This window comes from Centrocercus urophasianus, unplaced genomic scaffold, assembly GCF_019232065.1.
Source record: "Centrocercus urophasianus isolate 14NV4802_14NV808 unplaced genomic scaffold, USGS_Curo_1.0 seq_10, whole genome shotgun sequence".
NCBI lineage: Eukaryota > Metazoa > Chordata > Aves > Galliformes > Phasianidae > Centrocercus > Centrocercus urophasianus.
In genome coordinates, this window is record NW_024884142.1 from 6,155,932 (window position 1) to 6,179,145 (window position 23,214).

Below are 23,214 nucleotides of genomic sequence, written 5' to 3' on the forward strand. Positions count from 1 at the left end.
TACCTCTGCTGCTGTACCACCAACATCCACCTCTGAGGTCATGGATTAACATAATAAAATAAGAGGCATTGCTTTCGGAGCGGCCCTCATATACGTGTGTTTTTGTATAATCTATTTGTATAAAAAAGCCAACATTCATGTCAGTGCGCATGAATTCATGTCAGTGGACATGAAAATCTTGTTTTCTTGTAGCGCAGGACTGTCTGTTTTTGTGGTTTGATTGTAATTTTTATTTCTGGAGAACTGTCAGGAAAGAATTAGAGACTGGTGAAGGTATCCTGTCATTCAAAGTTGAAAGCTATGTGGAAAATATTTAGGGAAAATGCCTTGATTTACTTTATAGCAGATGATGTCTGTGCTGTAATGTTTTATTATTTTCGATGTTTCTGGTACATAATGTTGATCTCCTGCTTACTAGGATTGTTCTCGCCATTCTTGTGGGCATATCATAGATTTCGGTTATCTTGATTGTGAAGGCATTCACACAGATTAAATACAGCTGCTTTAGAAAAGGTGCATTTCACACGTAATGTGAAATGTGTGCATGGTCATTGCAGAATTAGCAAGTATTTGATGTTTTCAATTAAGGTACACATTTCAAATGTATTCCTTGTATATTTGACTGTGTGAAATTGTTGCAAATGCTTATGCGTTCTTGATGCTAAAACATAGATTTACACCTAAATCCTAGCTTTTCTTTTACAAGAAAATTATATATATTTATTAATAAACACTTTGTCAGATGAGTGAAATGATCCTAAAACTTCCTTTAAAGGCAGATGTATGTGGAGTATAGGAGTGACTAACATGTGTACCAGAAGCACGAGATTCTGTGAAGATAAAAAAAAAAACCCCAACAACTGAGACTCAAAAGGAAGGCAGGATGAGAAATTTTAGGTAGAATAAAGCTAGTCTTTTTTGTTTCTTGAAGGTAAGTGTACTTGTCATCTGTCCTTCAGTACTTAAGTACTTTTATTTTCACTCTTTCATTGACCTTCCATTTTCTTTTTCCTCAAGTGCTGCATTCTAGATCACATTCAGTCTTTAAGCACACACACTTGCTGCTCCCTGTGTTGCTGCCTTCTAAATCTCACCTGATCCACAGTGAATAGAAGTGACGTGCATTTAAAACAACATATGAAAAGTGAATTTAAAGTGAACATTCTACAGTGTTTAAGTTTTTATTACTTTAAGTGGGAAGCATAGGCACCTCTAAGGAAGCCAGCATAGGAAGAAGTGTGTCAGAAATGCACACTGTATTTGAGAATAGGATGGTTTTTCAAATTTGTTTTGATCGTATTGATATGTGTTGTTGTAAGCAATTATGTTGCAAGGATCCAGCTGTCCAGAACTCTATAATGTTACATTTTTCATGAGGTTAATTAATCTAAAGTGATCTGTAAAGATGCAGTATTATGCCAAATTATAGGAATTCAGTTTCTGTTGAATAGGGTGTTTGATCTACTGTGATCTGCTCTCTATTGCCAATGGCTCAATTTCTGTGATAGTTCATCTCATCTTTTAATACTGATACTTCCTGTGCCATTTTCGTTTTTATAAGTGTAGAGATTTAACGTTCAGGCTGTGTTCTGAAGTAGCATGCTACTTGCTCCAGTATCCTAAAATGTACTCAGTGGACCATCCGTAATGCTATCTCTTTGATCTAAAAGCTCAGTTACTTGTCTGAAAAAGGAATTGGAGGGCAGATGAATCCATGTGAGAGATTTTGTTGTCTAGTTAGTAATTAGTTTGCTAAGTTGCCAAATATTTTTGATCCTTAGAGTTTAGGATGTCTTGCGTCCTTTTTACCCTTTCCCGTTCTCCCTTCTCTTTTCAGCCTTGTGATTTAAATATTGAGTATAGTTGTGTTTCACTCAAGGAAGTATAGATGGAATTGAGGGATACAGTAATTGGGTAGTGTATGTCTGCTGTCTAAAACATTTTGGTATGCAGTACTTTCAGACATACCCTGGAGAAAGAAGTAAAGTTTTCAACACTAAATATTTTAAAGTCATAAGTTTATGTAGGCAACTCAATAAATGCATCAGTAATCTTTGTTTTCCAACCTCTTTTGAAAAACTCGTCCTTGATATATCAGTCACTTTGAGAAGATGGGAATAAGAACTTCAGTCTTTTAAGTAGCTGTAGAACTGAGGAAAACTTCACCCATGTTTGAAGTCTCAGAAATACTTGGGCTAAAACAAAAATTTTAACATTTAATGCTATGTATCTTCAGCTGAATTATAAGATATAACTAAGGTGGTTTATATATCCTGAAAGTTTTCTGAGTTTGGAGGAAAAAAACAGTGTTAGAATGTATTAAAAGTAGAAAGAAAGCAACCTTGTTATTGTAACAAATTATTTTTTAACTATAAGAACTTACATGTGTCAGGCAAACAATAGATATTCCATTTGTGAAAGCCACAAAGGTGTGATACCCACACTTCAGAATATAAGCTGCTTCTCATTTAGTCTCAAGTTGGTTCTCATACACAGCAATCTTTCTTCAACACTCAAACCTTTTACCTTGCACGTTTTTTTTACCGTGCAAACTGCAGGCAGTAATTATCTGTAATAGAACCTGTTATCAGCTGAAGAGAATTCCAATTCTGACAGCAGCTGCATATTTTGCATATAGATGGACACTTGTTCCTCAGACAGAGCTGTCTGGAGGCTGGGGTTTTTGTCTTTCTTAATCTTAAATACCTATACAGATAAATACTGCAGTGTTTGTCAGCTAAAGTTTTTCACTGAGAAAATGAATTTGAAGTAATCTTCCAATACTCCTTCTTCTAAGACTAGAGATTAGATGATGCAAACTCAAGTAAAACCTTGAATTCACATAGATAAGTGAGAGTAATGTGTATTACAGGAGTATTGAACGTGCACATTACATAAAACTATGTATATATATATAAAGAGAAAAGGAAATATAAGGAATTTTTTTTATAGAGATGTAGCACTCTTGAGAACTAATCAATGAATCTACTTTACAGGTATGTTATTCTAAGAATATGTATACCTAAGTCATTTTTTGTTATTTGCTTTCCTGTTTTACTTGCATATAACTGAAAATGAGAGGTAAGAAAATGGCTTTCTGTGAAGACTTTGGCTGTGTTCCTGTGTTATTTTACAATATTGATGTCCTTCACAGATAGCTTATTGCTTTTAAATCCTTAATTTTAAAATGTTTTTCTTTCAGGTAGAGATAACAGATATTGAAAGTGAGGAAAAAAGGTGTGAATTGTTCCTGAGACTTCTGGAATCTAGTCACAAACCATCTGAGTTTCAGCACTTGGTTTTACTCCTTCAAGCTTGGCCACCTGTGGAAATGAGCAGCAGGTGAGCATTTCTTCAAACTATAGAAACCCTAAATTTTGTTGCTTGGTAATACCAAGTATCTTTCAGTCAGTGAATTAAAAAATGGTTAAGAGGAGTATGACCCTTTGAAATATCATTTTTGGGAAAAATCGGTTGTTTATTTAAAGTGGAATTGAATTGGTTTCTAGTGGAAGGTGTCTAGTGTGCATCATAGTGGAAAGAGAATAATTCTGTTGCCTCAAGTATTGCCCTGGAGATTTTTTCAAGTACTTGAACTTAGATTTGCATATTTTACTTTTGGCAATACATAGAAAATCCATAAAAAGAACAGGAATTCAGATTTTTTCTTCTACTCAAAGTTATGGTCTTCAGAAAAGTTATGAAAGCTAATGTTCAGATGTGACAGGCTGTAGAATATCTATGAGGATAATGATACCAAGCAGTGGTATCATATCTCTTTTCTTTATTTGTTATCTGTTACTTTTTTTGTCTCCAAAAAAATATCCGTTAATAAAGAATTTATCCTAGGGCAGACATAGCTGGAAGATACTAACCCACCAGTTCAAATTATGATTATTTGAAATTTCAGCACTGCACTGAACAAAATGGGTGCTTATTAAAATAGTTCATTTAAAACATATAGACTGTAATTTTTTGATCCTCTTTTTTATAACTGATGCTGACTTCTAAGATACAAGGATTTGTACAATCCTATGTTAAAATGTAGTGGCAATAGTCACATATGTCCTTCAAGGAGAGCAGTAACACTAGTAGTCTTTCTGTCTAGTCAACATGATATGCCATGTTTCATCTGGCCATAGTTAGGCTAGAGGCATTAAATGATGCTTCCTTTGGATAACTTTGGGGCATCAGTTGCATCCTGTTTCAGTGTGGGCACCACACTCCTCAAAGTTTTTATATACGTTGATTTGTCAGAAATGTTCAGACTTAGCTGTTTATGAATGATAATTCTTTTGTGTACTTGGAGAGAACTAGTCCATTAGAAACTAATCTGGAAAGGTTACTCACCTTCAAGCCTGCATTTTGTTTGCAATTTCTGGATGATAGTTTTGATGACATTTATGACATTTTCATAAGCTAAAACTTTTCTTCATTGCATTAAAAAATTATTAGGACTACTGTATATCTGTCACAAATTCATATCCCAACTTTCCTTCTTAGTTTTATTTTAATTGCAATTGAAAAATTTGATGCCTCCCAGTATCTGGATCAGCCAAACTTTGTTCAGTAGTGAACAGAAAGACTAGAGAGAACTTTTATAAATAGATGTTTTTGCCTACTGTTGTGTAGCAGAAGAAATTAAGAATTATTTACTTTTATCTCCCAGTTGGTGTACTGTTCCTTCAGGCACTTGACGAAGAGAGAAGAACAGATAATAGACTAATGATTAAATATTGTTTGCATTCACAGCAAACAGCAGATTAAGTTTTAGAGGTGGGATGCATCTTAGTTCCAAGATCTGTGAAGGCTGAACATTGGTACAAAATACTAAGAACAACTGTATTGTAAAGTATTTAGGGTTTTAAGTAATAAGTATAGCTCTTATACGTTTAGTCACAGTTTTCACATAAGAAATCAGTGTAGCTCGGATAAGGTACGAGAGGAAAAATAAACTCAGTAACTCATATGTGTGATTCTGTGATTGTCATGCTGTTAACAACAGTTGAGGTCACAAGGGATCTCTGAAAATTCTTCCTTCCTTCCTTCCTCTGCTCAAAGCAGGGTCAGCTACAGCAGGCTGCCTAAGGCCACTGCTTTGTTGGAGTCTTGAAAATCTCTAACATGAACTTCACAAGAGTGCATTCTGTTCCACTGCCATCCTGACCTTCCAGTAAGAAGTCTGAGCACTGAACACAGTGCTAATCTCTGGGGTGCACTGCTGATCACTGGTCTCCAAAAAGGACTTGTGCCAGTGTTAACAACCAGGTTTTGAGTCTGCTTCACTGTCTGCTTATGTAGCCCATGCTTCATCAGTTTGCCTGTGAAGATATGGTAGACAGTATTGAAACCCTGATAAATGCAGGTGTGTAATGTCAGCTCTCATCCACCAAACCAGTCATTTAATTGTAGAAGACTATCAGGTTATTCAGGCATGATTGCCCCTTTTTAAGTTAATGCTGACTAAGCTCAGTCATCCTTGTGTCCTTCGTATGATTGGAAATGCTTCTAGGAGGACATACTTCATCTCCTTCCCAGGTACAGTGCAAGACTGATCAGCCTGTCTCTCTGCATTTTTAAGGTACAAGCTGCAAAGCTGCGATTAGATTTTCATCTTTATTTTTACCTTTGACATAATTTATTATCACTAAAACTTCAGTGTCTTAATGGCTTTAACTTTGCTAGGAGGCACTGGAAACCCTTCAGGAGAAGTTGTGCCCTTCTCTTTCACTAGTAGTAGCCACCAGTAGTAGCCACTTAGTGAAGAATCGTTGACTCATGGTTCCATAAAGTGATTTACATGCTGAAATTCCAAGTTTTCCTGACTTCAGCACTAAATTCATGTTTGTTAATTCACAGGAAAGGAAGACTAGCTCTGATTTTCCAGATTTCCTTGAGTTTGCCTGAAACTCCAGACTACCAAAAATTAAAACAAATTTGATTGAGAAGAAGCAGTTATGTTAATACTATGGGAAACAAGATTGTTCTGTTTTTTTTTCTGTTGTTTTTTTTTTCTCCTTTGTTTGTTGTTTCAAGTTGGTTTGTGCAGAGTGTGCCTACCACTGTTTCATTATTTTGTTCTTTCTGCTTGCTTGAGAGATGGGAAGGACCTTGCAATCTGTTCTCTTCATTGCCTTACCTGTGTTTTGCTTGGGAAGAAGACAATTGAGCCTGCTTGTTTAAAAAGTGACTGATTTAGTTCTCTTGCCCCATTTCAGTGTTGTTCTTTTCTCAGTAGGAATGTTGCATCTCTAGTTTCTTTATTTTATTGTTTTCTGATAATTCAATGATTGTTTAGTTTTCTCTCTCCTGCTTGGACTTGTCCCAGGAGAAAAAAAATGCATTAAAGGTGGAACATTTTGCTCTCCCACGGGGTCTCTCTGTTCTTATATTCTCATTGCTTTCCTCTTATAATCACTTTTGTTTCTACCAATAACACTGTGCGCTTTATAAATCCTGTATCAGAAGGAATATGTACTGTGACTTGAAAGTCCTTCTTCCTAGCTCAGTACTAGTGCTTTAGAAAGAACATTAATGATGTTTTAATAGCAGTCAGCATAATCATAGCTGTAAGTTTCTTGAGTCCCAGAGAGATCATGGATGCCCCATCCCTGGAGGCATTCAAGGCCAGGCTGGATGTGGCTCTGGGCTGCCTGGTCTGGTGGTTGGCAACCCTGCACATAGCAGGGGAGTTGAAACTCAATGATCCTTGTGGTCCTTTTCAACCTAGGTCATTCTATGAGTCTATGATCTTTTTTCCTCCACTTAGTTCTATAGGCTTAGTTAGGTATGTTTTGGAATTTTTTTTGTTTGGGTGTGTGTATTTATCGTGTTTAATGAATAATTGTTAAATGTGTTAGAAGGATTTAACCTAAATTTGAATTTAAGCTGCAAAATATAATGTTTTGAGTATGAAATGTGGTTTTTTTTTTCTACAGTGATAGTATATTTGGTATGCAGAAACATTATTGGACTGATCTTTGTCTTCTGTAATTGGTGCGCTGTCATCAAAATGAACTTGAGAGAACTCAAAACTTTAGCAGTTAATAATGCTTCAGAATTGATGTTCTATTCCCATTCTTCCTATCAGTCCTACCACTTCAAGTTTGAAGGGTTTAGAAATCACACACAACTCTCTTAAGTGTCCTTCAGTATGAGAGAGTAATCATTTTATAAGCTCTTGTCAAATAGACAGATTTTTGTAACTGCCTCTTGTTATACACTGCTGTGAATAATTTACATTTCATTTTAATTATTTTGAATTTTATTAATTCTAATTGTTTTTCTTCAAAAAGGAATAACTCATGCCAGCTGAAAATCAGAGGCTGCGCTGTAGTTATGAGGCCCACCAGTGATCAAAATACGAAACAAGCAAAACAAAACAACAACAATAGCAACAACAAAACCATTGCAACTTTCTGCCTTCTTTATCTGAACCTTCTGTCACTCTGTTGTCAGTGACAGTCATTATCATGTGCTTATGACAGCATCTTTGGCAAGGCTGCCAGCAATCTCTGCTCTTCTCTGGTGTCTTTTCATCATGCATTACTCGTACTTCTCTCTTTTGTCTCTATTGAATATTTCATGTCAATAGCATTCAAGTATCTTTACCAGCATAGATTTTATTTTATTCTTTTAATGTTTCTGCATCTGGGTTTCTGAAAAACCAACTTCGGTTGCTCAGTTGGAGTAAAACCGGATCTTTTGAATGAGTGAGTGGGTTTTTCAGCAATCCCATTTTTTTAAATCAAGTTGTATTAAGAAACTGTTAAGCAGAGAAGAGAAGTGAAAGCAGTTATGCCAATTGTTTAGCCCTGTGTATTAGAATCTTTTTTTGGTCTTACTTGTTTTTTTTTTTCTGCATCAGAAGAAGACCACTGTTGCCAACTGATTGTTTATTGTAGATGTAATGACGTGTATGAACTGGGCTATTTTAACTCTGAGTCATCAGAATTCTTAAAATTTTGGCTTTCAGCTAATGGGAAATATTTTATAATTGAATATAAAATTGAGAAATAAAACTTAAGTTTTATGGAAGCTCAGAAGGACAGAGAAGTAAAAAAAAAAAAAAACAAAAAAAACCAAAAACTGAAGTTTGGATGTTTTTAGTAGCATTTTCACTTCTTCTAAAGATGTCTTCTCTAAGAAAGATCAGTCTGTCACTGTGACAAAGGAATACTCTTCATCTACATATATAGATCTTGTATAGTTCTTGTCATATCATATTGTGCCATATTGACTGAGGAACCAGTGGAGATGCTCAGTTGTTCAGTCAGCACTTCTAAAAATATTGATATTTGCACTCATGTTATGCATACATGCTTTACTGCCACAGCGTCTCATATTCAGAAGTGATTTTAAGCGCTTCATAGAGTCTTGGGGGGAAAAAAAAAAAAAGAAAACTTACCAGTAATTGAAGCTCTGCCTGGGTCTTTGGAATGCCTACATTCAAAAAGCATTTTTTATAATTAATAAGAAGACCTGATTTTAGGGGATCAGAGGCTGAGTGCACTCTTTTTTTTTTTTTTTTTGAACTTAATGGAAGATTTTCCTCTGAAGACATTTTTAGTTTGGTACAAAAAAAAAAAAAAAGGCATTCATTTCAAGTTTGTGAAATAAATCTTAACATGGAAATAGTGGTTAGCTGTTGGTTTTTTTTTTTTTTTTTAACTATAGTTGAACAAAGGTAACACTCAGAAAAGAAAACTGAATTCTACTTCTGAGTCAGATTTTTGTTGACTGTCTTTCTTTTATGTAGAAATGGCAGATAATGTGTGTTTATTAGTATTCAAAATAATTGTAAGAAAAAAATAATTTTTTCAGAAAGTATACTTATTTGTCAGCTTTTATATTTGTATAAATTTTGTATAAATATATATTTATGTCTGATGCTTGACTCAGGCCTTGTCATACACAGATTTATTTATGGGAGATGCATCTTTCTTGTTATTTCTAACTTTTCTGAGTGTTCTGTTTCTTTCTGACTATTTCTAACTGTGCTTTCAAGTATGATTTCTGTTTTCTGTTTCTAATGGAAAATTCTTTCTTAATGTACTCTGGAGGCAGCAGCTATAAAAATGGAAATTCATGATGACTCTCCATGCCTTTAAGCAAGAGATGGATCACATAGCAATAGCTATTAATTTAGCCGGTGGCAAAGATGGAGTTGTGCTTTTTTTCTTCTCCTGACCTTATTGGGGGTTCATAGATCAAGTGCATCATGTTCTGCTTGTCAAATAAGTTGGCTTCTTTGAGTTCAACCCTTCATGTTGGAAGGGAGAAGAGTTGTGCTGCTTCCAGCCAGACTCATGGCAGCAGTTTGTTCAGTGACTGTGACTGATGGAAAAGCTCAATTAAGTTGTCAAAAAGAATGAAAATAATGACTTCCATTTAGTTTGCATTCAAAGTTAACCGCTTCTAGAATCTCTGTCTGGGTCTCGTGTTAGAATATAATGACAGCTCCATGTGGATGTTTTTTTCTTAAAATATCTATGAAATAGTAGATATCGGCAGCTATGCTCTCCTGGATTGTCAGACCTATTCCTTGTTACGTGTCAGCAACCAATTTGTTTGACTCAATTTGCTGTTATATCTATTATGTTGCTTTCAACAATTGCTGCTAAGTAATACCATTGAAAAGGAGCACTTTCAAAGCACTTCACTGCTCCTTCCCACTTGTGCTAGACAAGCATCTTAATTTACTGTAAGACTAAGCTGCCAGATTTGTTCCTTCTATGATTTTTTTTCCCTCTTCAAAACAAAAATTAAAAAATAATCTCAATTCCTTACTTAAATGATTAATGATCAGAAATTGACAGGTGATTTTTAAGCCACTTTTTGTGCCTTCCAAATTTCACTCACAAATGAACATAGTGGCTGTGTTAATGTGGCTTTATTCTTGATCTACACTGCTCTGCATGGATTTAGTCTGTATTAGAGGTGCACTGAAATGGATTAACAAAATTAATTCGTGTTAGCAAAATGGCAATGTGGGTGCATTCCTTCATGCTCTCGTTTAAAAGCTTTGGTCTGCTACTCTTTTCTGTCAGTAGATCCAGTCCTAGCAGGTACACCTGTCACTGCCAAAAGTAGCCAGACATCTCTGTGACCTAGCAAATAGCAGCTGTACGCCAAGAAATGCTCTGGCAATTAAACTTTATGGTAAATGTTGCTTCTGCCAGCGTGCATGATAAAATTTAGATATGTCTAATTTCTGCGTTTGGTTTAAGACTGACTCTGTTACAATGATACTGAATGAATTTGTGGTTGGTTTTGGGTCCCTCAGTAGGATATTAAAAAAGAATATTGAGTTGCTTGAGCATGTGCAAAGAGCATTGAAGCAGTGTTTGCTCTGGAGAAGAAGAGGCTAAGTAGGATTGCAGCAAAGAGTGTGTTGATCTCATTTCTCATGTAACAGATAATAGGAAATGTTTTCCAGTTGTTCCAGGGGAGGTTTTGATTGGAAATGAGGAAGAATTTCTCACAGACATGGTTACCAAGTGTTGGAACAAGCTACCCAAGTGTCCCCATCCCTAGAGGTATTAAGAAGATCTGTGGATGTGACACTCAGGGACATGGTTCAGTTGAGAGACTCTGTAGGTCAGGCTGATGGTTGAACTTGCTGATTTTGAAAGGCTTTGTGTGCATCTGTGTAAGTATATATATTTGTACATACATATTAAAAATCTGTTTGTGTTTTGTGGGCAGATCATGTGCAGAGGATAATCCATGGGTGAAACTGGTTATTGTTATGCTGCAGAGATACCCACCTGAGGAAAAGGACAGTATGGGAAATGAAGTTTTGAAAATCTGCCGTTCTTTGTATGACACTAAGTACAAGCTTCCTGTTGAGGTAAGTTTTAATGCAAAGTATCCTGGATATGAGTCCTGTTTTGAGGTCCCAAGTGCCAGAATGATCCATATTGGATCAAGTCCAGTGGAGAGCTAGTAACATGATTAGGTGGTTCATATACATACATGCAGTGAGGATGAGAGAATTGGAATCATTAAGAAGACATGACTGAGGGAGATAATATTGCTGTTTTTTAAATACATGGAAGAGGGAATGTGTACAGGAGGCAGAAGACCTCTTATTAGGGGTGCTCAGAGACTGAAGAAAATGCAACAGATACGATTTACATCAAAAATTCTGATTACATGCTAAGAAAAAGTTTTTCTTCATTGAAATGGAATATGTGCTTGCCTGGTGGAGATGTGGGCTGTACATTGTCGAAAATAATCAGAACTTGAATCACATCTTGGGCAGTTTTTTGAGACTGACTGATGTAAGCACGAGTTAAGTTATGTGACCATTAGAGGTCTAATAGAATCACAGGCTGTCAGGAATTGGAAGGGACCTCAAAAGATCATCTAGTCCAGTCGCCCTGCTGCAGCAGGAGCACCTAGATTAGGTCACCCAGGAATGCACGCATTCTTTCACGTATTTCTAAAAAGACTTCATTTATGCATTACTGTCAGTGTGGCAAAAGGTGTTAAAGTGTCAGTAATTTTCTCTCATAACTGTATAAAAGTTGAGTGAGAAATCCTTGAAAATGTGTTGGTGATAAAAATTTATGTTCAAGCAATTACTTTTGATAATATTCTGTCTTCCTTAACTGCGTATGCATGCGTCAAGACAAGAATCTCTGAAGGATAAAATTATTGAAGTGTTTGTACATAAACAATGTATATTAACGAAAATGTGTTTGAGAAATGCTTAATAAACTTCATACAGCTTTAGAGTAGTCCTGTGAATATTTTACTAGGTTGATTAATCCCTTGTAATTATCTTCACACAATCATAGCCTTTATGATAAAAAAAAAAAAAAAGAAAAAGAAAAAGAAAAAGAAAAAGAAGCTGATGTTAAGATTGTAAGAGAACAGACTGGTTGGGTTTTTTTGTTTTCTTGTTTGTTTGTTTGTTTTTGAATAGTCAGACTGATTGCAGTTGAGTTCAGAGTCTTGTAAAACACAATTCAAACTATCACTAAACTGAAACAATGCATCTAATTCACTCATTCCAAATACAAATTCTGGTGTAAGGCTGGTTTCTGTATCCTTGGGACTGGCATAAGTGCATGTAGCTGTTCTTTAGGTGGTGCTGAGTGGTTCATCATGGCTCATAAACTCATTATCTTTTGCATGAAACCTTCAAACCTTGCTGAAGTTGAATTTTCTAACTCACTTTATCAAATTAGTAATGCTAATCTCAGTGAGGGCTGTTATCTTACAGCAGTCAGTTTACCAAGAATGAAATGTGATTTCTGAAGTGAGTTTTTCCTTGAATTCTGTAACTAGTCCATTATTTATTTATTCACTGTTTCAATGTTTTTTGGCTTTAGCTGGAGATGCCTTGTCTTTTAAAGGTGCTGGATACTGAAGAATCCTCCATATGGGTGTAAATATACAGATGTGGTGTGAATTTCATTACTAGTAAAACTCATCTCATGTTTGAGAATCAATTTTCCAAACCTTTTCTATGAATACTAGAATGTTGTATGGCAAAAGGAGTTGCACTGTAATGTTGAATTATGTAGTTATCTACAAATGCAAGTTATGGTGTTTTAACTGATTAAACCTCTGATTAAGAGAAGAAACCTAGAATGATAGAACTCAAAAAATGGAGAGATCATTTTATCAACATGGATAACATTTCCATTCTGATGACCAAATGTTGTGTTGGAAAAAAAGATCTAAGTCATAGTCTAGAAGTTAGAAAAAACATTTCTTTAGATGCAAATTTAATCAGAAAGTGTTCTTTTTTCCTTTATTCTTCCTCCTGCTGGTCTTTTTAGCTTTTTTTTTTTTTTTAATAGCCAAATTCTTTTTAATGTCTTCTAGGGAATTGCATAGTTTTCATCTTTGTGTATGTGGGCTTTTTGTTTTGGTTGGTTTCATTTACATTATTCAGTGGATAGGTTTTTCTTCATTACTTTTCACTGAAGTAAGCATTGTTTTACTTGCTTGAAATGCACATTTGAACTACCTGACTTCTCCTGTGTTTCCCAGTTAATTTCTTGAGAAAAGGGCAAGTCTTCTTACACTGAGTGTTAGAACTTGACTCCTCTGAATATCTCATATCATGAATATGTTTTTCTATCAAGGTTTAGGTCATGGTCATGTGTCAGGTAACCTGAACACTTAAATGGGAGAATGCATCTAATCTCTTCTTTGTAGTCTGCTGAGGTTCTAGTGGCCGTAAAGTGCTTATCTCTTAGAATAACATTTTTCTATTAGCTGATTATTTCTGCTTTTTATATATGAATTTACTTTGTATGTTTTTCTTCACTCACAGTTGATTCTGATCTTTTTCTTTAGGTTTTTGAATTTCATGAAATCATAGAATCATTTGACTTGGAAGGGACCTTTAAAGGTCATATAATCCAACTCCCATGCAATGAACAGGGATATCTACGGCTAGACCGGTTTGTTCAGAGCTCATCCAGCCTGATGTTTCAAGTCTCTAGGGCCGGGACATCTCCCACCTCTGTGGGCAAGCTCTGTTCCAGTGCTTGTCATAAAAAACAACTTCCTTATATCCAAATTGAATCTCCCCTCTTTTAGTTTGAAACCATTTCCCTTGTCCTGTCAACAACAGACCCTGCTAAAGTGTCCATCCCCTTCTTTCTTAGTGCCCCCTTTAGACACTATAAGGCTGCTGGCACCTCTACTTCTCCAGGCTAAACCGCCCCAGCTCTCTCAGCCTGTCCTTGCAGTGGCAGTGTTCCATTCCTTGGATCATTTCTGTGGTCCTCATCTGGGCATGCTCCAACAGGTCTGTGTCTCTCCTGTGCTGAGGACTCCACATCTGGACACAGTACTCCAGGTGAGGTCTCACCAGTGCAGAGCAGAGAGGCAGATCACCTTCTTCACCTTGCTGGCCACGCTTCTTTTGAGGCAGCCCAGGATACAGTTGACTTTCTGGTCTGTGAGATCACATTGCTAGCTCATGTTTAGCTTCCCAGCTGTATTAGTACCTCCAAGTTTTTTGGGTTTTTTTGTAAGGGCTGTGCACTATCCTTATATCTCTCAGCTCGTACTGATAATGGGGGTTGCCCATGTAATGCAGTGTAATGCAAGACAGCTTGATCCTTCCTAGGTCTCTCTGGATGGTATCCTGTCCCTTAGGCATGCCAACTACACCACTCAGCCTTGTGTTATCTGCAAGCTTGCACTCAATTTAAGTGCTGTCTCCTGACATAATACTGCTTATACTCTGAATCCAGTTATTGAAGCTGCCCATTAAAACTTTGAATAATGCTCAAGCAAAAGCAGACTCCTGTGAAATCTGCTTTGTAAATCCTTTACAAAAGTTTCTGCTACTTCATGGCAATGACAGAAGGAAAGTCACAGATACCCTGACACAGATACCATCCTATCCACTGTATACACAGCCTCACACCACAGCACAAACCACATTCCACTGTTACTGCAGAGAAAAAGCTGCTTATCTTGGTCTTGAGAAGTGTTGCAGGTGTTGGCTTACTGCAATGGTTGGATTTCTAGTTTTTGTCCAAAGTAGCAGTGCATTCATTTGTGACAGAAGTACGAGGAGATGGCTGTGTTATTTGGACAGTCTTCTGTGCTTGGCAAATTGTCCCATCTCTTTGTTGGAAAAAGGGAGAGAGGCTGCTGGAAGGGTTTGCAAGTTGTACCAGGCTGTTCTATGTATTATTTCCCTCGTGTCTCTGATAGTGTTTCATTGACATTTTCAAAGTCGTGCAAAATTGAAAATACACCATAGTGATGACCTTATTCCTAACTATGAAACCTGTTGCAAAGGCCCATAGAAGCATTTTTCTGTATGATTTTTTGCTTGATTTCTCATTATATGTTTTGATCATTTTCACAGACTTAGTATCTGATAAGTCTACAATTCCTTTTCCTCTTGTGTGTCTTTTTTCTTCTATTTCTAAAGGACAGGCTGCTCTTTATCAGTCTTACGTAGCCCATCTTCTTATCAAGGGTGATGTCTCTTGATTTATTATTTTTTTTGTGGGTGCTTCAGGTGAATTTTTCAGTCCTAGAAACACCTGTTTATTTATTTATCAAACAAATTTTTCAGTGCTAAATTCTCACCCATTATTATTACTGTTTATTTGGTTGAGATCTTCTAATAAAAACTAAAGCAAGAAAGGTGTGGGGTTTTTTTGTTTGTTTTTTTTTTGTTTTTGTTTTTTGTTTGGGTTTTTTTTTGCATTTTGTTACTAGATTTTTCATAGCAGTGTGTCATTAATCATGATGCCATGTCACAAGAGTACCAGGAAAATAGAGGATGTGTAAACTACTGATAAGAATATGATGCTTTGTTATTACAGTTGCATTTTGAAATGATGCTTAAAAGTGAGGGACAGAACAGATAGCATGCAAAAATTAGTGCAGAGATAAAAAATAACTGAAAGTAGAAGACTGAAAGAGTGTAGTATATTATCTTATGAGAGGCAGAGAAGTGACTTGATGTGGATGTTTCTACAGGGAAAAGAAGCTAATAAAAGGCTCTTAGTTTACAAAGAAGCGTATAACAGAAAGCATGACAATCACTGGAATGTGCTTCTGCTTTAAGGGAAATTATGGGTTCTCTAAATTTGAACGTTGTTTCTGGATATCTGATGTCTCCTAGGCACATTAAAATAAGGCACAAAGATGCTCAAGTACTACGTCTGGTAGCCACCTGAAGTCTAACAACCTTTCACTTCAAATCTGCTAAACTAATTGGATAGCTAAGTGTGTTCTTTCTTCTGTGGAGGCCTTTATGCCTCTGTGATGAACAAAGCAGATTGCTTCACAAAATGTCCCATTAGAATGCATAACCAGTATTAGAGCATCATCTTAAAACATCTAAGATGCAGACTAAACAGTGGCACGTCATCTGAGTTAAATGCAATTGCTTTGAAAGTAAGGAAGTTAATATTGCATTTGCTTGCCGAATGATACAGTTTTCCTTGTCTTAAAGCAATGCAATGAGACAGCAAACACAGTCAACACCTGCAGCATTGGTCTCCTTCACCTGCTGCTTTAAGTGTGTAGTGTACCTAGTTACATTGGAAAATTTGTTTAGTTTCCTTTTCTTCGACACACCATCATAAAATATGGAGTTCTTTTAGAGAGCCTTTTTATGGGTAATTTCTTATGATGCTGCTTCTTTGTTTAGCTTTGAGAGGCTTTCAGGTAGAAAAAGTTACCAAGTATGGTAAAACTGGTGTTTTGTTCAGTTTGTTGCAATTCACAAGTTATTTTTGAAATATTTGAGCATAAGCTCCATTTACTGCCATGGGTACATGTTTTCAAGGAAAGGAGACTTTGTAGAGTGAATCTCTAAGATTGCATTTAGTAAATTTCTTGTTATATCAAGCATACTGCTCAAAAGAAATCCAGTGCAATGTGAAATTATCAAAAGTTTAATGAGCATTTGGCAGTTGTGGTTTTTCTAAAAGTTGTAGTGTAACAGAGACCCGTGGATGATTTGGCTGATATTTTCAAGAGGACAGTGTTGCATAGTACTCAGAATGCTGATAATTTGTTAATCTAAATGCTTTTTGAAGTGGATAAATCATTGCACTGTTGAGAGAAAACAAAAGTGCAAGTTACATATGAGAGTTTTTTTGTTTGATGGCTTTGTTTGCTTTGTTGCTAAGCTGCAGTCCAAGATGCAGATTTGGAAACACATGGCTTTTAAAAAGGTTATCAGTCCTTGATTGCATCAGTTTTTGATCCTAAATTTGTGCTTTTTTATAAAATATAAGAAATTATGTAAAAGAGAGAAAGGTTGAATTGCTGTGCTTTCATCACGTATAGAACTTTGTATTAAGTTTGAAATAGTTTTGCAACAAAGCTTTATGGTGTTGCACTGTGGTATATACTGTTTTTTTCTCTTTGATTTGTTCCATTTTTGCATAATTGAGTCACAGAAGTATCAAAGGTGCCTGGTAAATTTCTTCCTGTGCTTTGCACTGTTTCACTGAGCACAAATGTATTAATCCCAGAGAGGGCTGTGATTTCTCTGTTCCTATTTAAGAAACTCCAGAATGTAATGTAGGTTCAGGCTTGTCTTGCCTTAATGTAACACTCCACTTATTGTACATTGTTTTTTAAATCTGTCTGTTCAGCTTTCTAAAGAGTTTCCATCAGGGAGTTCATTTGTTTCATATGTTGGTATTCATACTGCATTTGGCACAAAGTTTTCATAAATTTTAGTATGAATGATGATGTTAATATCTCCAGAGATCTTGCTGAATGAGTTTGCTTTTATTTTCAGTGTATAAAAGAAATATGCTTGTTGCTGCTTGACCATTCCCTCTTGCTGCCATCCCTAAAACTACTGGTGGAGAGCATGGATCAAGATCTTCACACTATGGCACTGAAGCAGATAACAGCTGTCACTAAGGTATGAGCAGTTGAATTAACCACACTTCAGAGTTTATGGTAATAAATTAGTTTTCTTATCTTACCTACTATCTTGATAAGCAGACTATTGAGGCCATTATCATTATTAAGGTTTTCCACAGCTATTGTGTTGACAGAACAGGAGTAACACAGCGCTCATAAGATCTTTTATATATACTTCAGGTAATTAAAGCTGACGACACTTTCTTTAAATTATCTAGTATGCTATTGCAAGTCAATATGATGGAACATATATTGTGTTACATAAAGTAGATTGTTATCTCTATGAGGCTGTTCTTGCTCGTTATTTTTTAACTGATAAAAGTACAACAAATGAGTTAGCAGTTTTCTGACAAACTTGTCCTGTAGTGAGCTGTTGGAGCCCTTTTGTTCCGTAGAACAGATAGATACAGGAATGGATGCTTGGGAATTTTGTGTAATTCTAAACACGTTTTCATTTGATATTGTAGCAGTTTCTGGTGAAAATAGCTAAATAGCACCTCTTCCTTGGACAAGAAGTGAAATACATTACTGTGTATTTCTCAGTTGTTGTATAAAGTTACACTGTTGTTTTTTGTCTTGTGTGTTTTCTTTGCAGTTAAGAAGTAAAATCTAAAATTGTGGAAGTGAGTTTCCTAGGCAGAAGCATTGTATTATCGTTTCTTCAAACATTTAAATGAATGTGTATGTACAACCTGAAAGACTTGCTTTGATTTGTTAGCTGTGGTCTGCAGTCTAGCTGTCTGTGACGAAAGAGGAGGAATGGCTTTTCGTTCTGGCTGGATAACTGCATTGAAGGTCCCCAGAAGTATAGTATTTATTTAAGAAAAACAATGTTTCTGAAATTTATATCATCTCTTAGAGGACTCGTAAGTTGCATATTAAAGTGTAAAATAATAAATGAGGGTCCAGATTGCTCCAGTTATATCCATTGCTAGAAGTTTTTCAGATTCCTTAGTTACAACAATCAGTGCAGTGATTTCCCCTGCTTTCACACCATCCTCTGTTCCCTAGGGAGGATATTCTGCACCTCGCTCTTCCAATGATTCTGCTCTTAGTCTCACTCCTCTTTTATTCTCAATTGCCTGAGGTTTTATCTGTTTCACCTAGGTGTTTCTAATTTGCCTTCGAAAAAAGAAGTGTTATTACTGAAACGTGTGAAGCACCAGCATCACGGAACGCAACTGGATGTTTAAAACAGTTGCAGGAAAGGAAGAAGGGCATGATACATGCAGTATATGTCTGCTTGTATCAAAATGTCATTGTTGTAATTAACATCTAGTATGAATTTGAAGTATTTCTTAGTTGAAAATCTTGTTCTAGGGAGAGAACCATATTCCCTGTTACTTACACAAATTAAATGCAAAAATTATGGTTTTTTTTCCCTCAAAATGCAGTTTTCTGTAGTGAGCTTTTTTGTTTGTTTGTTTGTTTGTTTAACACCTACAGCTGTAGATTTTGGTTTCTAATTGTTTTTAAGAAACAAGATGATCTTATAGAAAAGCATCTGGCCACTCAATGCATCCACCTTTTCATGTATATGTTCTGTTAACCTTTTAAAATTGACTTTCTTGTTAACAGATGAAAGCTGCTGAGTTAGTGACTAGCTCGCAAGCTTCCCAGCAGGGTTTTATGTCTGAGTACATTTTATTTAACTACTTTTCAAGCCCAGTGCTGTGCAGTAGCACCTTCTGAATGGCTGCTAATTGTATTGCTCTATTAACTGGCCTCTTCTTTCCAATGTGCTGCAGCATTCGATTTTTTACATTCTAGTCCGATTAGGTTTTATTGAAGTTTTAGGAGTAGGAACCATATTATCTTCTCAGTAATATAAAGCTTGGTACATACACCTATGCATTCCTGAAATTATGTTATTTTTGATTAGGAGAAGGTAGTTTGATAAGCCATTTCTAATTTTTCTTTCTAATTCAATATTAATATGAGCATATACCTCCATAATAATGGTACATAACCTAGAATTCTAAAGCATTTAGCTTTGGTCTAATATTTAATCATAATTCAATGAAAATGTATTATTGGCTTCATACTATGAAACATAATTTACCCAGTATTTGAACGTAGGATGTGAGGAAAAGGAAGTAGCACAGACTTTTCCTGTATGGTGTAGGAATTATCATTCATTCCTTGTTATATACAAATCTCATATTGTTGCAGAAGTTGGTGTGTTACCAACTACAAGGGCTGCTCTGAAAGTAATGCCTCCTATTCTATCGTTGTGGCCCACAGCACCAGAGGTGGATGTTGATTTTGTGACAGCAGAGGTTGAATCTTTCCATCAATATCCCATTGCATGTTGTTGCCATGTGACAGATGGCAGCAGAGGGGCACTCTGACACAATGGCATCTGACGTGGAAGTGTATATGAAGCAAATGTGTGTCATTAAATTCCTCCATGTAGAAAAAGTGGAACTTATTGGCATTCATCTACACTTGCTCAACATTTGTGGAGACCCAACAGTGGATGTAGGCACAGTGAGGAGATGGGTGGTGCATTTCTGCAGTGGTGACAGCAACAGCAGATTGCTTTGGCTGGTGCAGATTGTTATGATTGTGGCATACAGGTTCTTGTTCATCACTGGCAAAAATGCATAGCTGATTGTGGTGCTTTGTAGCTGAGAATTTGCTCTATTAAATAGTGTCATTGTGGTCTTTGTATCTGTTGTAGGTTCCATGATAAATAGAGGCATTACTTTTGGAGCTAGCTAAGTAGAAGTGCATACGTATTGCATTTGGCTATGTCAGTGTTTATTCAGTATAATTTTGTATGCATAATTTTTTTTTTTTTTTTTCTGCTTTTTAGTAACAGTAAAAGAGCTGTTAATGCTTTCGTAAATTTTTTTTAGTGATTTTTTTTTTTTTTTTTTTTATAGGAAGCCCATTTCTGCTTCCATTAAATAGGAAAAGGACAAATAACATCTGGCAAAGGGAAATCATAGCTATTGATTCCCTGACATAGTGTAACAACAGCTCACAAACATGACTGTGAGAAAAGTACAGCACTTGCTGATACGATGTATTAGTTAGCCATTTGTTTTATGTTGCTGACAGCTTTATGGATGTTTACAGTTAAAAGGATGATGCTGAAGTGCTGATACTAAGAGTTGTGTAGCTTTTGCCTATAATAAAACAACCAAGATTTTGTGTAAGCTCTTTTGAAATTGCAGACTTCACTTTTTATTGTGCATCTTTTTATAAACTGCCAATTGCCTATTTTTGATAATAGAAATTACCAGTCTTCCTCTGTTGTGGTATACAAATAATTTTAAAAAATAATTGAAAATGTAAGAAGTTTGCTTAAATAAGCTTATTACTGCCAATGAAACTTAGATTTTACTCTTAGAAGCCAGACTTTTTTTTTTTTTCCTGATAAAGGTTTCCATGTTGTCTGTACACTTGATTATCTTTCACTGACAAAGACTTATACTTGGAACACAGCAACTAAATGTTCTCCTGCCTGTTGGTAGGTATACTGTTAATAAAGATAACATGAGACTAAAATAATCAATGCAAATACGTATTCATCTTTAGGCTTTAATAGAAAGTGGGACCAGAAAATGTTTCAGTTAATCCAAAATAATACCTGTCTCCGTTTACATCCTATACTTTCAGTGCTGAACTACTGAGACTACCTTTACAAAATAATCTATTGAAAAATATAGTATGAAAAATTATGAAGAATGTAGGAGATTAATAGAATGTTATTGTATGACTACTCTCTTTATACGGCTTATCTTTTAAGATAAATATTGTGAAATTATATGTATTTCACCTAACAGTTCTCTGCCTCTCTCATTTACTTTTCTAGACTTTTTTTTAGATCGCTTTATTTTCTTATCTCCTTACTTAATTTGTATTGTAACTAAGCTGACTCCATTCAGAAATAAAATGTATATCATTTTTGCATCCATTCTGATGTAGAGTGAATACTCAAGGAAGTAACAGATTCAGATCTTTTTAGCTGTTACTGTCATCAGCAGCTCTTATTTTTCCATTAGTTTCCATATTTCATAATGCATGGGCTTTTTAGTGCATAAGCTGTGGATAAAACATTGCCTATTGCTGTTACCAAACACTCTGCACACCTACATAAAAAAAACTGTTGACTGGGAATTGCCCAGACTTTGACCTGGCCCTTTCTGTGTTAGATAAAGGGAACCTTCTGACCAGCTCTTGCTTATCTGAAGTTCTTGCTGCAGAGAGATTTTTATCATACACCTGTGGGTATAATGTCTAGGTAGACTGTAACAACAAACAGTAAAAATACTAGTTACTGATATGAGATACAGCATTAGTCCTGGAGAATAGGACACTTTTTTTTTTTTCTTCTTTCATTTATGGTCACTTGAATTTTCAGAGGCCGCAGTGATTACCAGTAAAACTTCCTAGATGCCTCAAGTTACTCTTCCCAATAGGTCAGAAGAGCTTCCACCTGTGGCAAGGTTGATTTTCACCTACCTGTTTAGCGTAGAAGGCTGTATAAAACGCGGATTCCCTGACTGTGCTTGCCCAGGAGAGCTGCTATATTGGCAGAGCTGAGTGCCTCAAGCCTTAGCCCATTTGCAGTTGGTAACATCATTGTGCTGATGGCAAAGCCCCAGGCAAGCATGCTTAAACCTTACTAATTATACACCAACAACACCTAGTTGAACATAAGACACCAAATGTCACTCTGATTCAGAAATACAGGTGTCAGCATAGTTGGTTGTACAGCTGCTTCTTGTTGGGTTCATTTGCCAAGGGTGTTTCAGAAACAGCTTGAATGTGTCCTCCCTAAGACTTTGGGATGAGGCTGGCTCCTCCCTGTCCTGCTGAGGATATGCAGAAAAAGGTTGAGACTTGTGGAGAGAGAATGGTCTTCAATTCTGAGCTTGTCGAGGGAGGCCCAGCTGAGGCATGATTTATCATCAGCAGATGTAGACCCTTTTATAAATTTTGCATCAGAGAGATATTTGGATAAAATGTACAAACCCTGTTCTAAGCAGAATGCTTTAGCAATGCAGTGATGGAAATGGTGAGTGCATCTATTGCAATTTCATTTTTATGTGGCCTCTGGAATTTTAGATGAATACAGCTTCTAGCAGGGAAAATTATTGATAGTCTATAGAAGTGAGGCAGTCATCAGAAATAAAACTTGAATGCGTGTATCATTAGTGTAGATTTCAGCCAATATGCAAGAAGGTATGTAAGACAAGGAAAAAAAGAACAAGATTTCCTTTCCTCTTCTTCTGCTTGTATCTGTGCACATTGTCTGTGTGAACATTATGCTAAATTTGTACTGTCAAAACCAACTGAAGAGGAAATGGGTGTGAAAAAGTGAAGCTTCTCCCATTTAAGCCTTTCAAAAGTAACAGGACTTTACACTAATGAAAAAATTATCACGCTCAGCATGGTAGTGTTGGTAGATAAAAAGATTTTTTCTCTGTCGTATATTTTTTATGTTTCACTTTAATGTGGTGTATGGTTTACTCTCATGTTTACACAAGATGAAAGGTGGTTATGCATTTATTTGGCAGAAGATGCCTTTGCCTCTGAGATTTGCTTGAACTGCAGTCGGCTTCATTCCATATCAGTGGAACAATGTTTTGGGGGATCAGCTGTATCCTACGAGAGCCAGTGCTTTAAGATTCAGTTGTGATCATGGGAGAGTAAGGGCACTACATACGCAGGTGGATCAGAAGCGACTCATTAATAAGATCCTGCTTTGCTGGCTGCCTGGAAAAAAAAATACATCTTTTTATTACTAGGATGGTAGAGTTGCTTTGCAGAAATTGTCTTAACTGCATTCACTTTCAAAAAAATTTTAAAAAGAAA

General features: G+C 36.0%; 1 protein-coding gene across 1 annotated transcript in view; it reads left to right on the forward strand.

Moving 5' to 3' along the window:
* NBAS (NBAS subunit of NRZ tethering complex) overlaps positions 1-23,214 on the forward strand; it is a 160,150-nt gene that overhangs the window by 130,768 nt on the left and 6,168 nt on the right. The window contains exons 49-51 of the mRNA XM_042823108.1: positions 3,203-3,342; positions 10,708-10,852; positions 17,255-17,383. Coding sequence (XP_042679042.1) covers positions 3,203-3,342; positions 10,708-10,852; positions 17,255-17,383 — 414 coding nt within the window. The remainder of the gene's footprint in view (positions 1-3,202; positions 3,343-10,707; positions 10,853-17,254; positions 17,384-23,214) is intronic.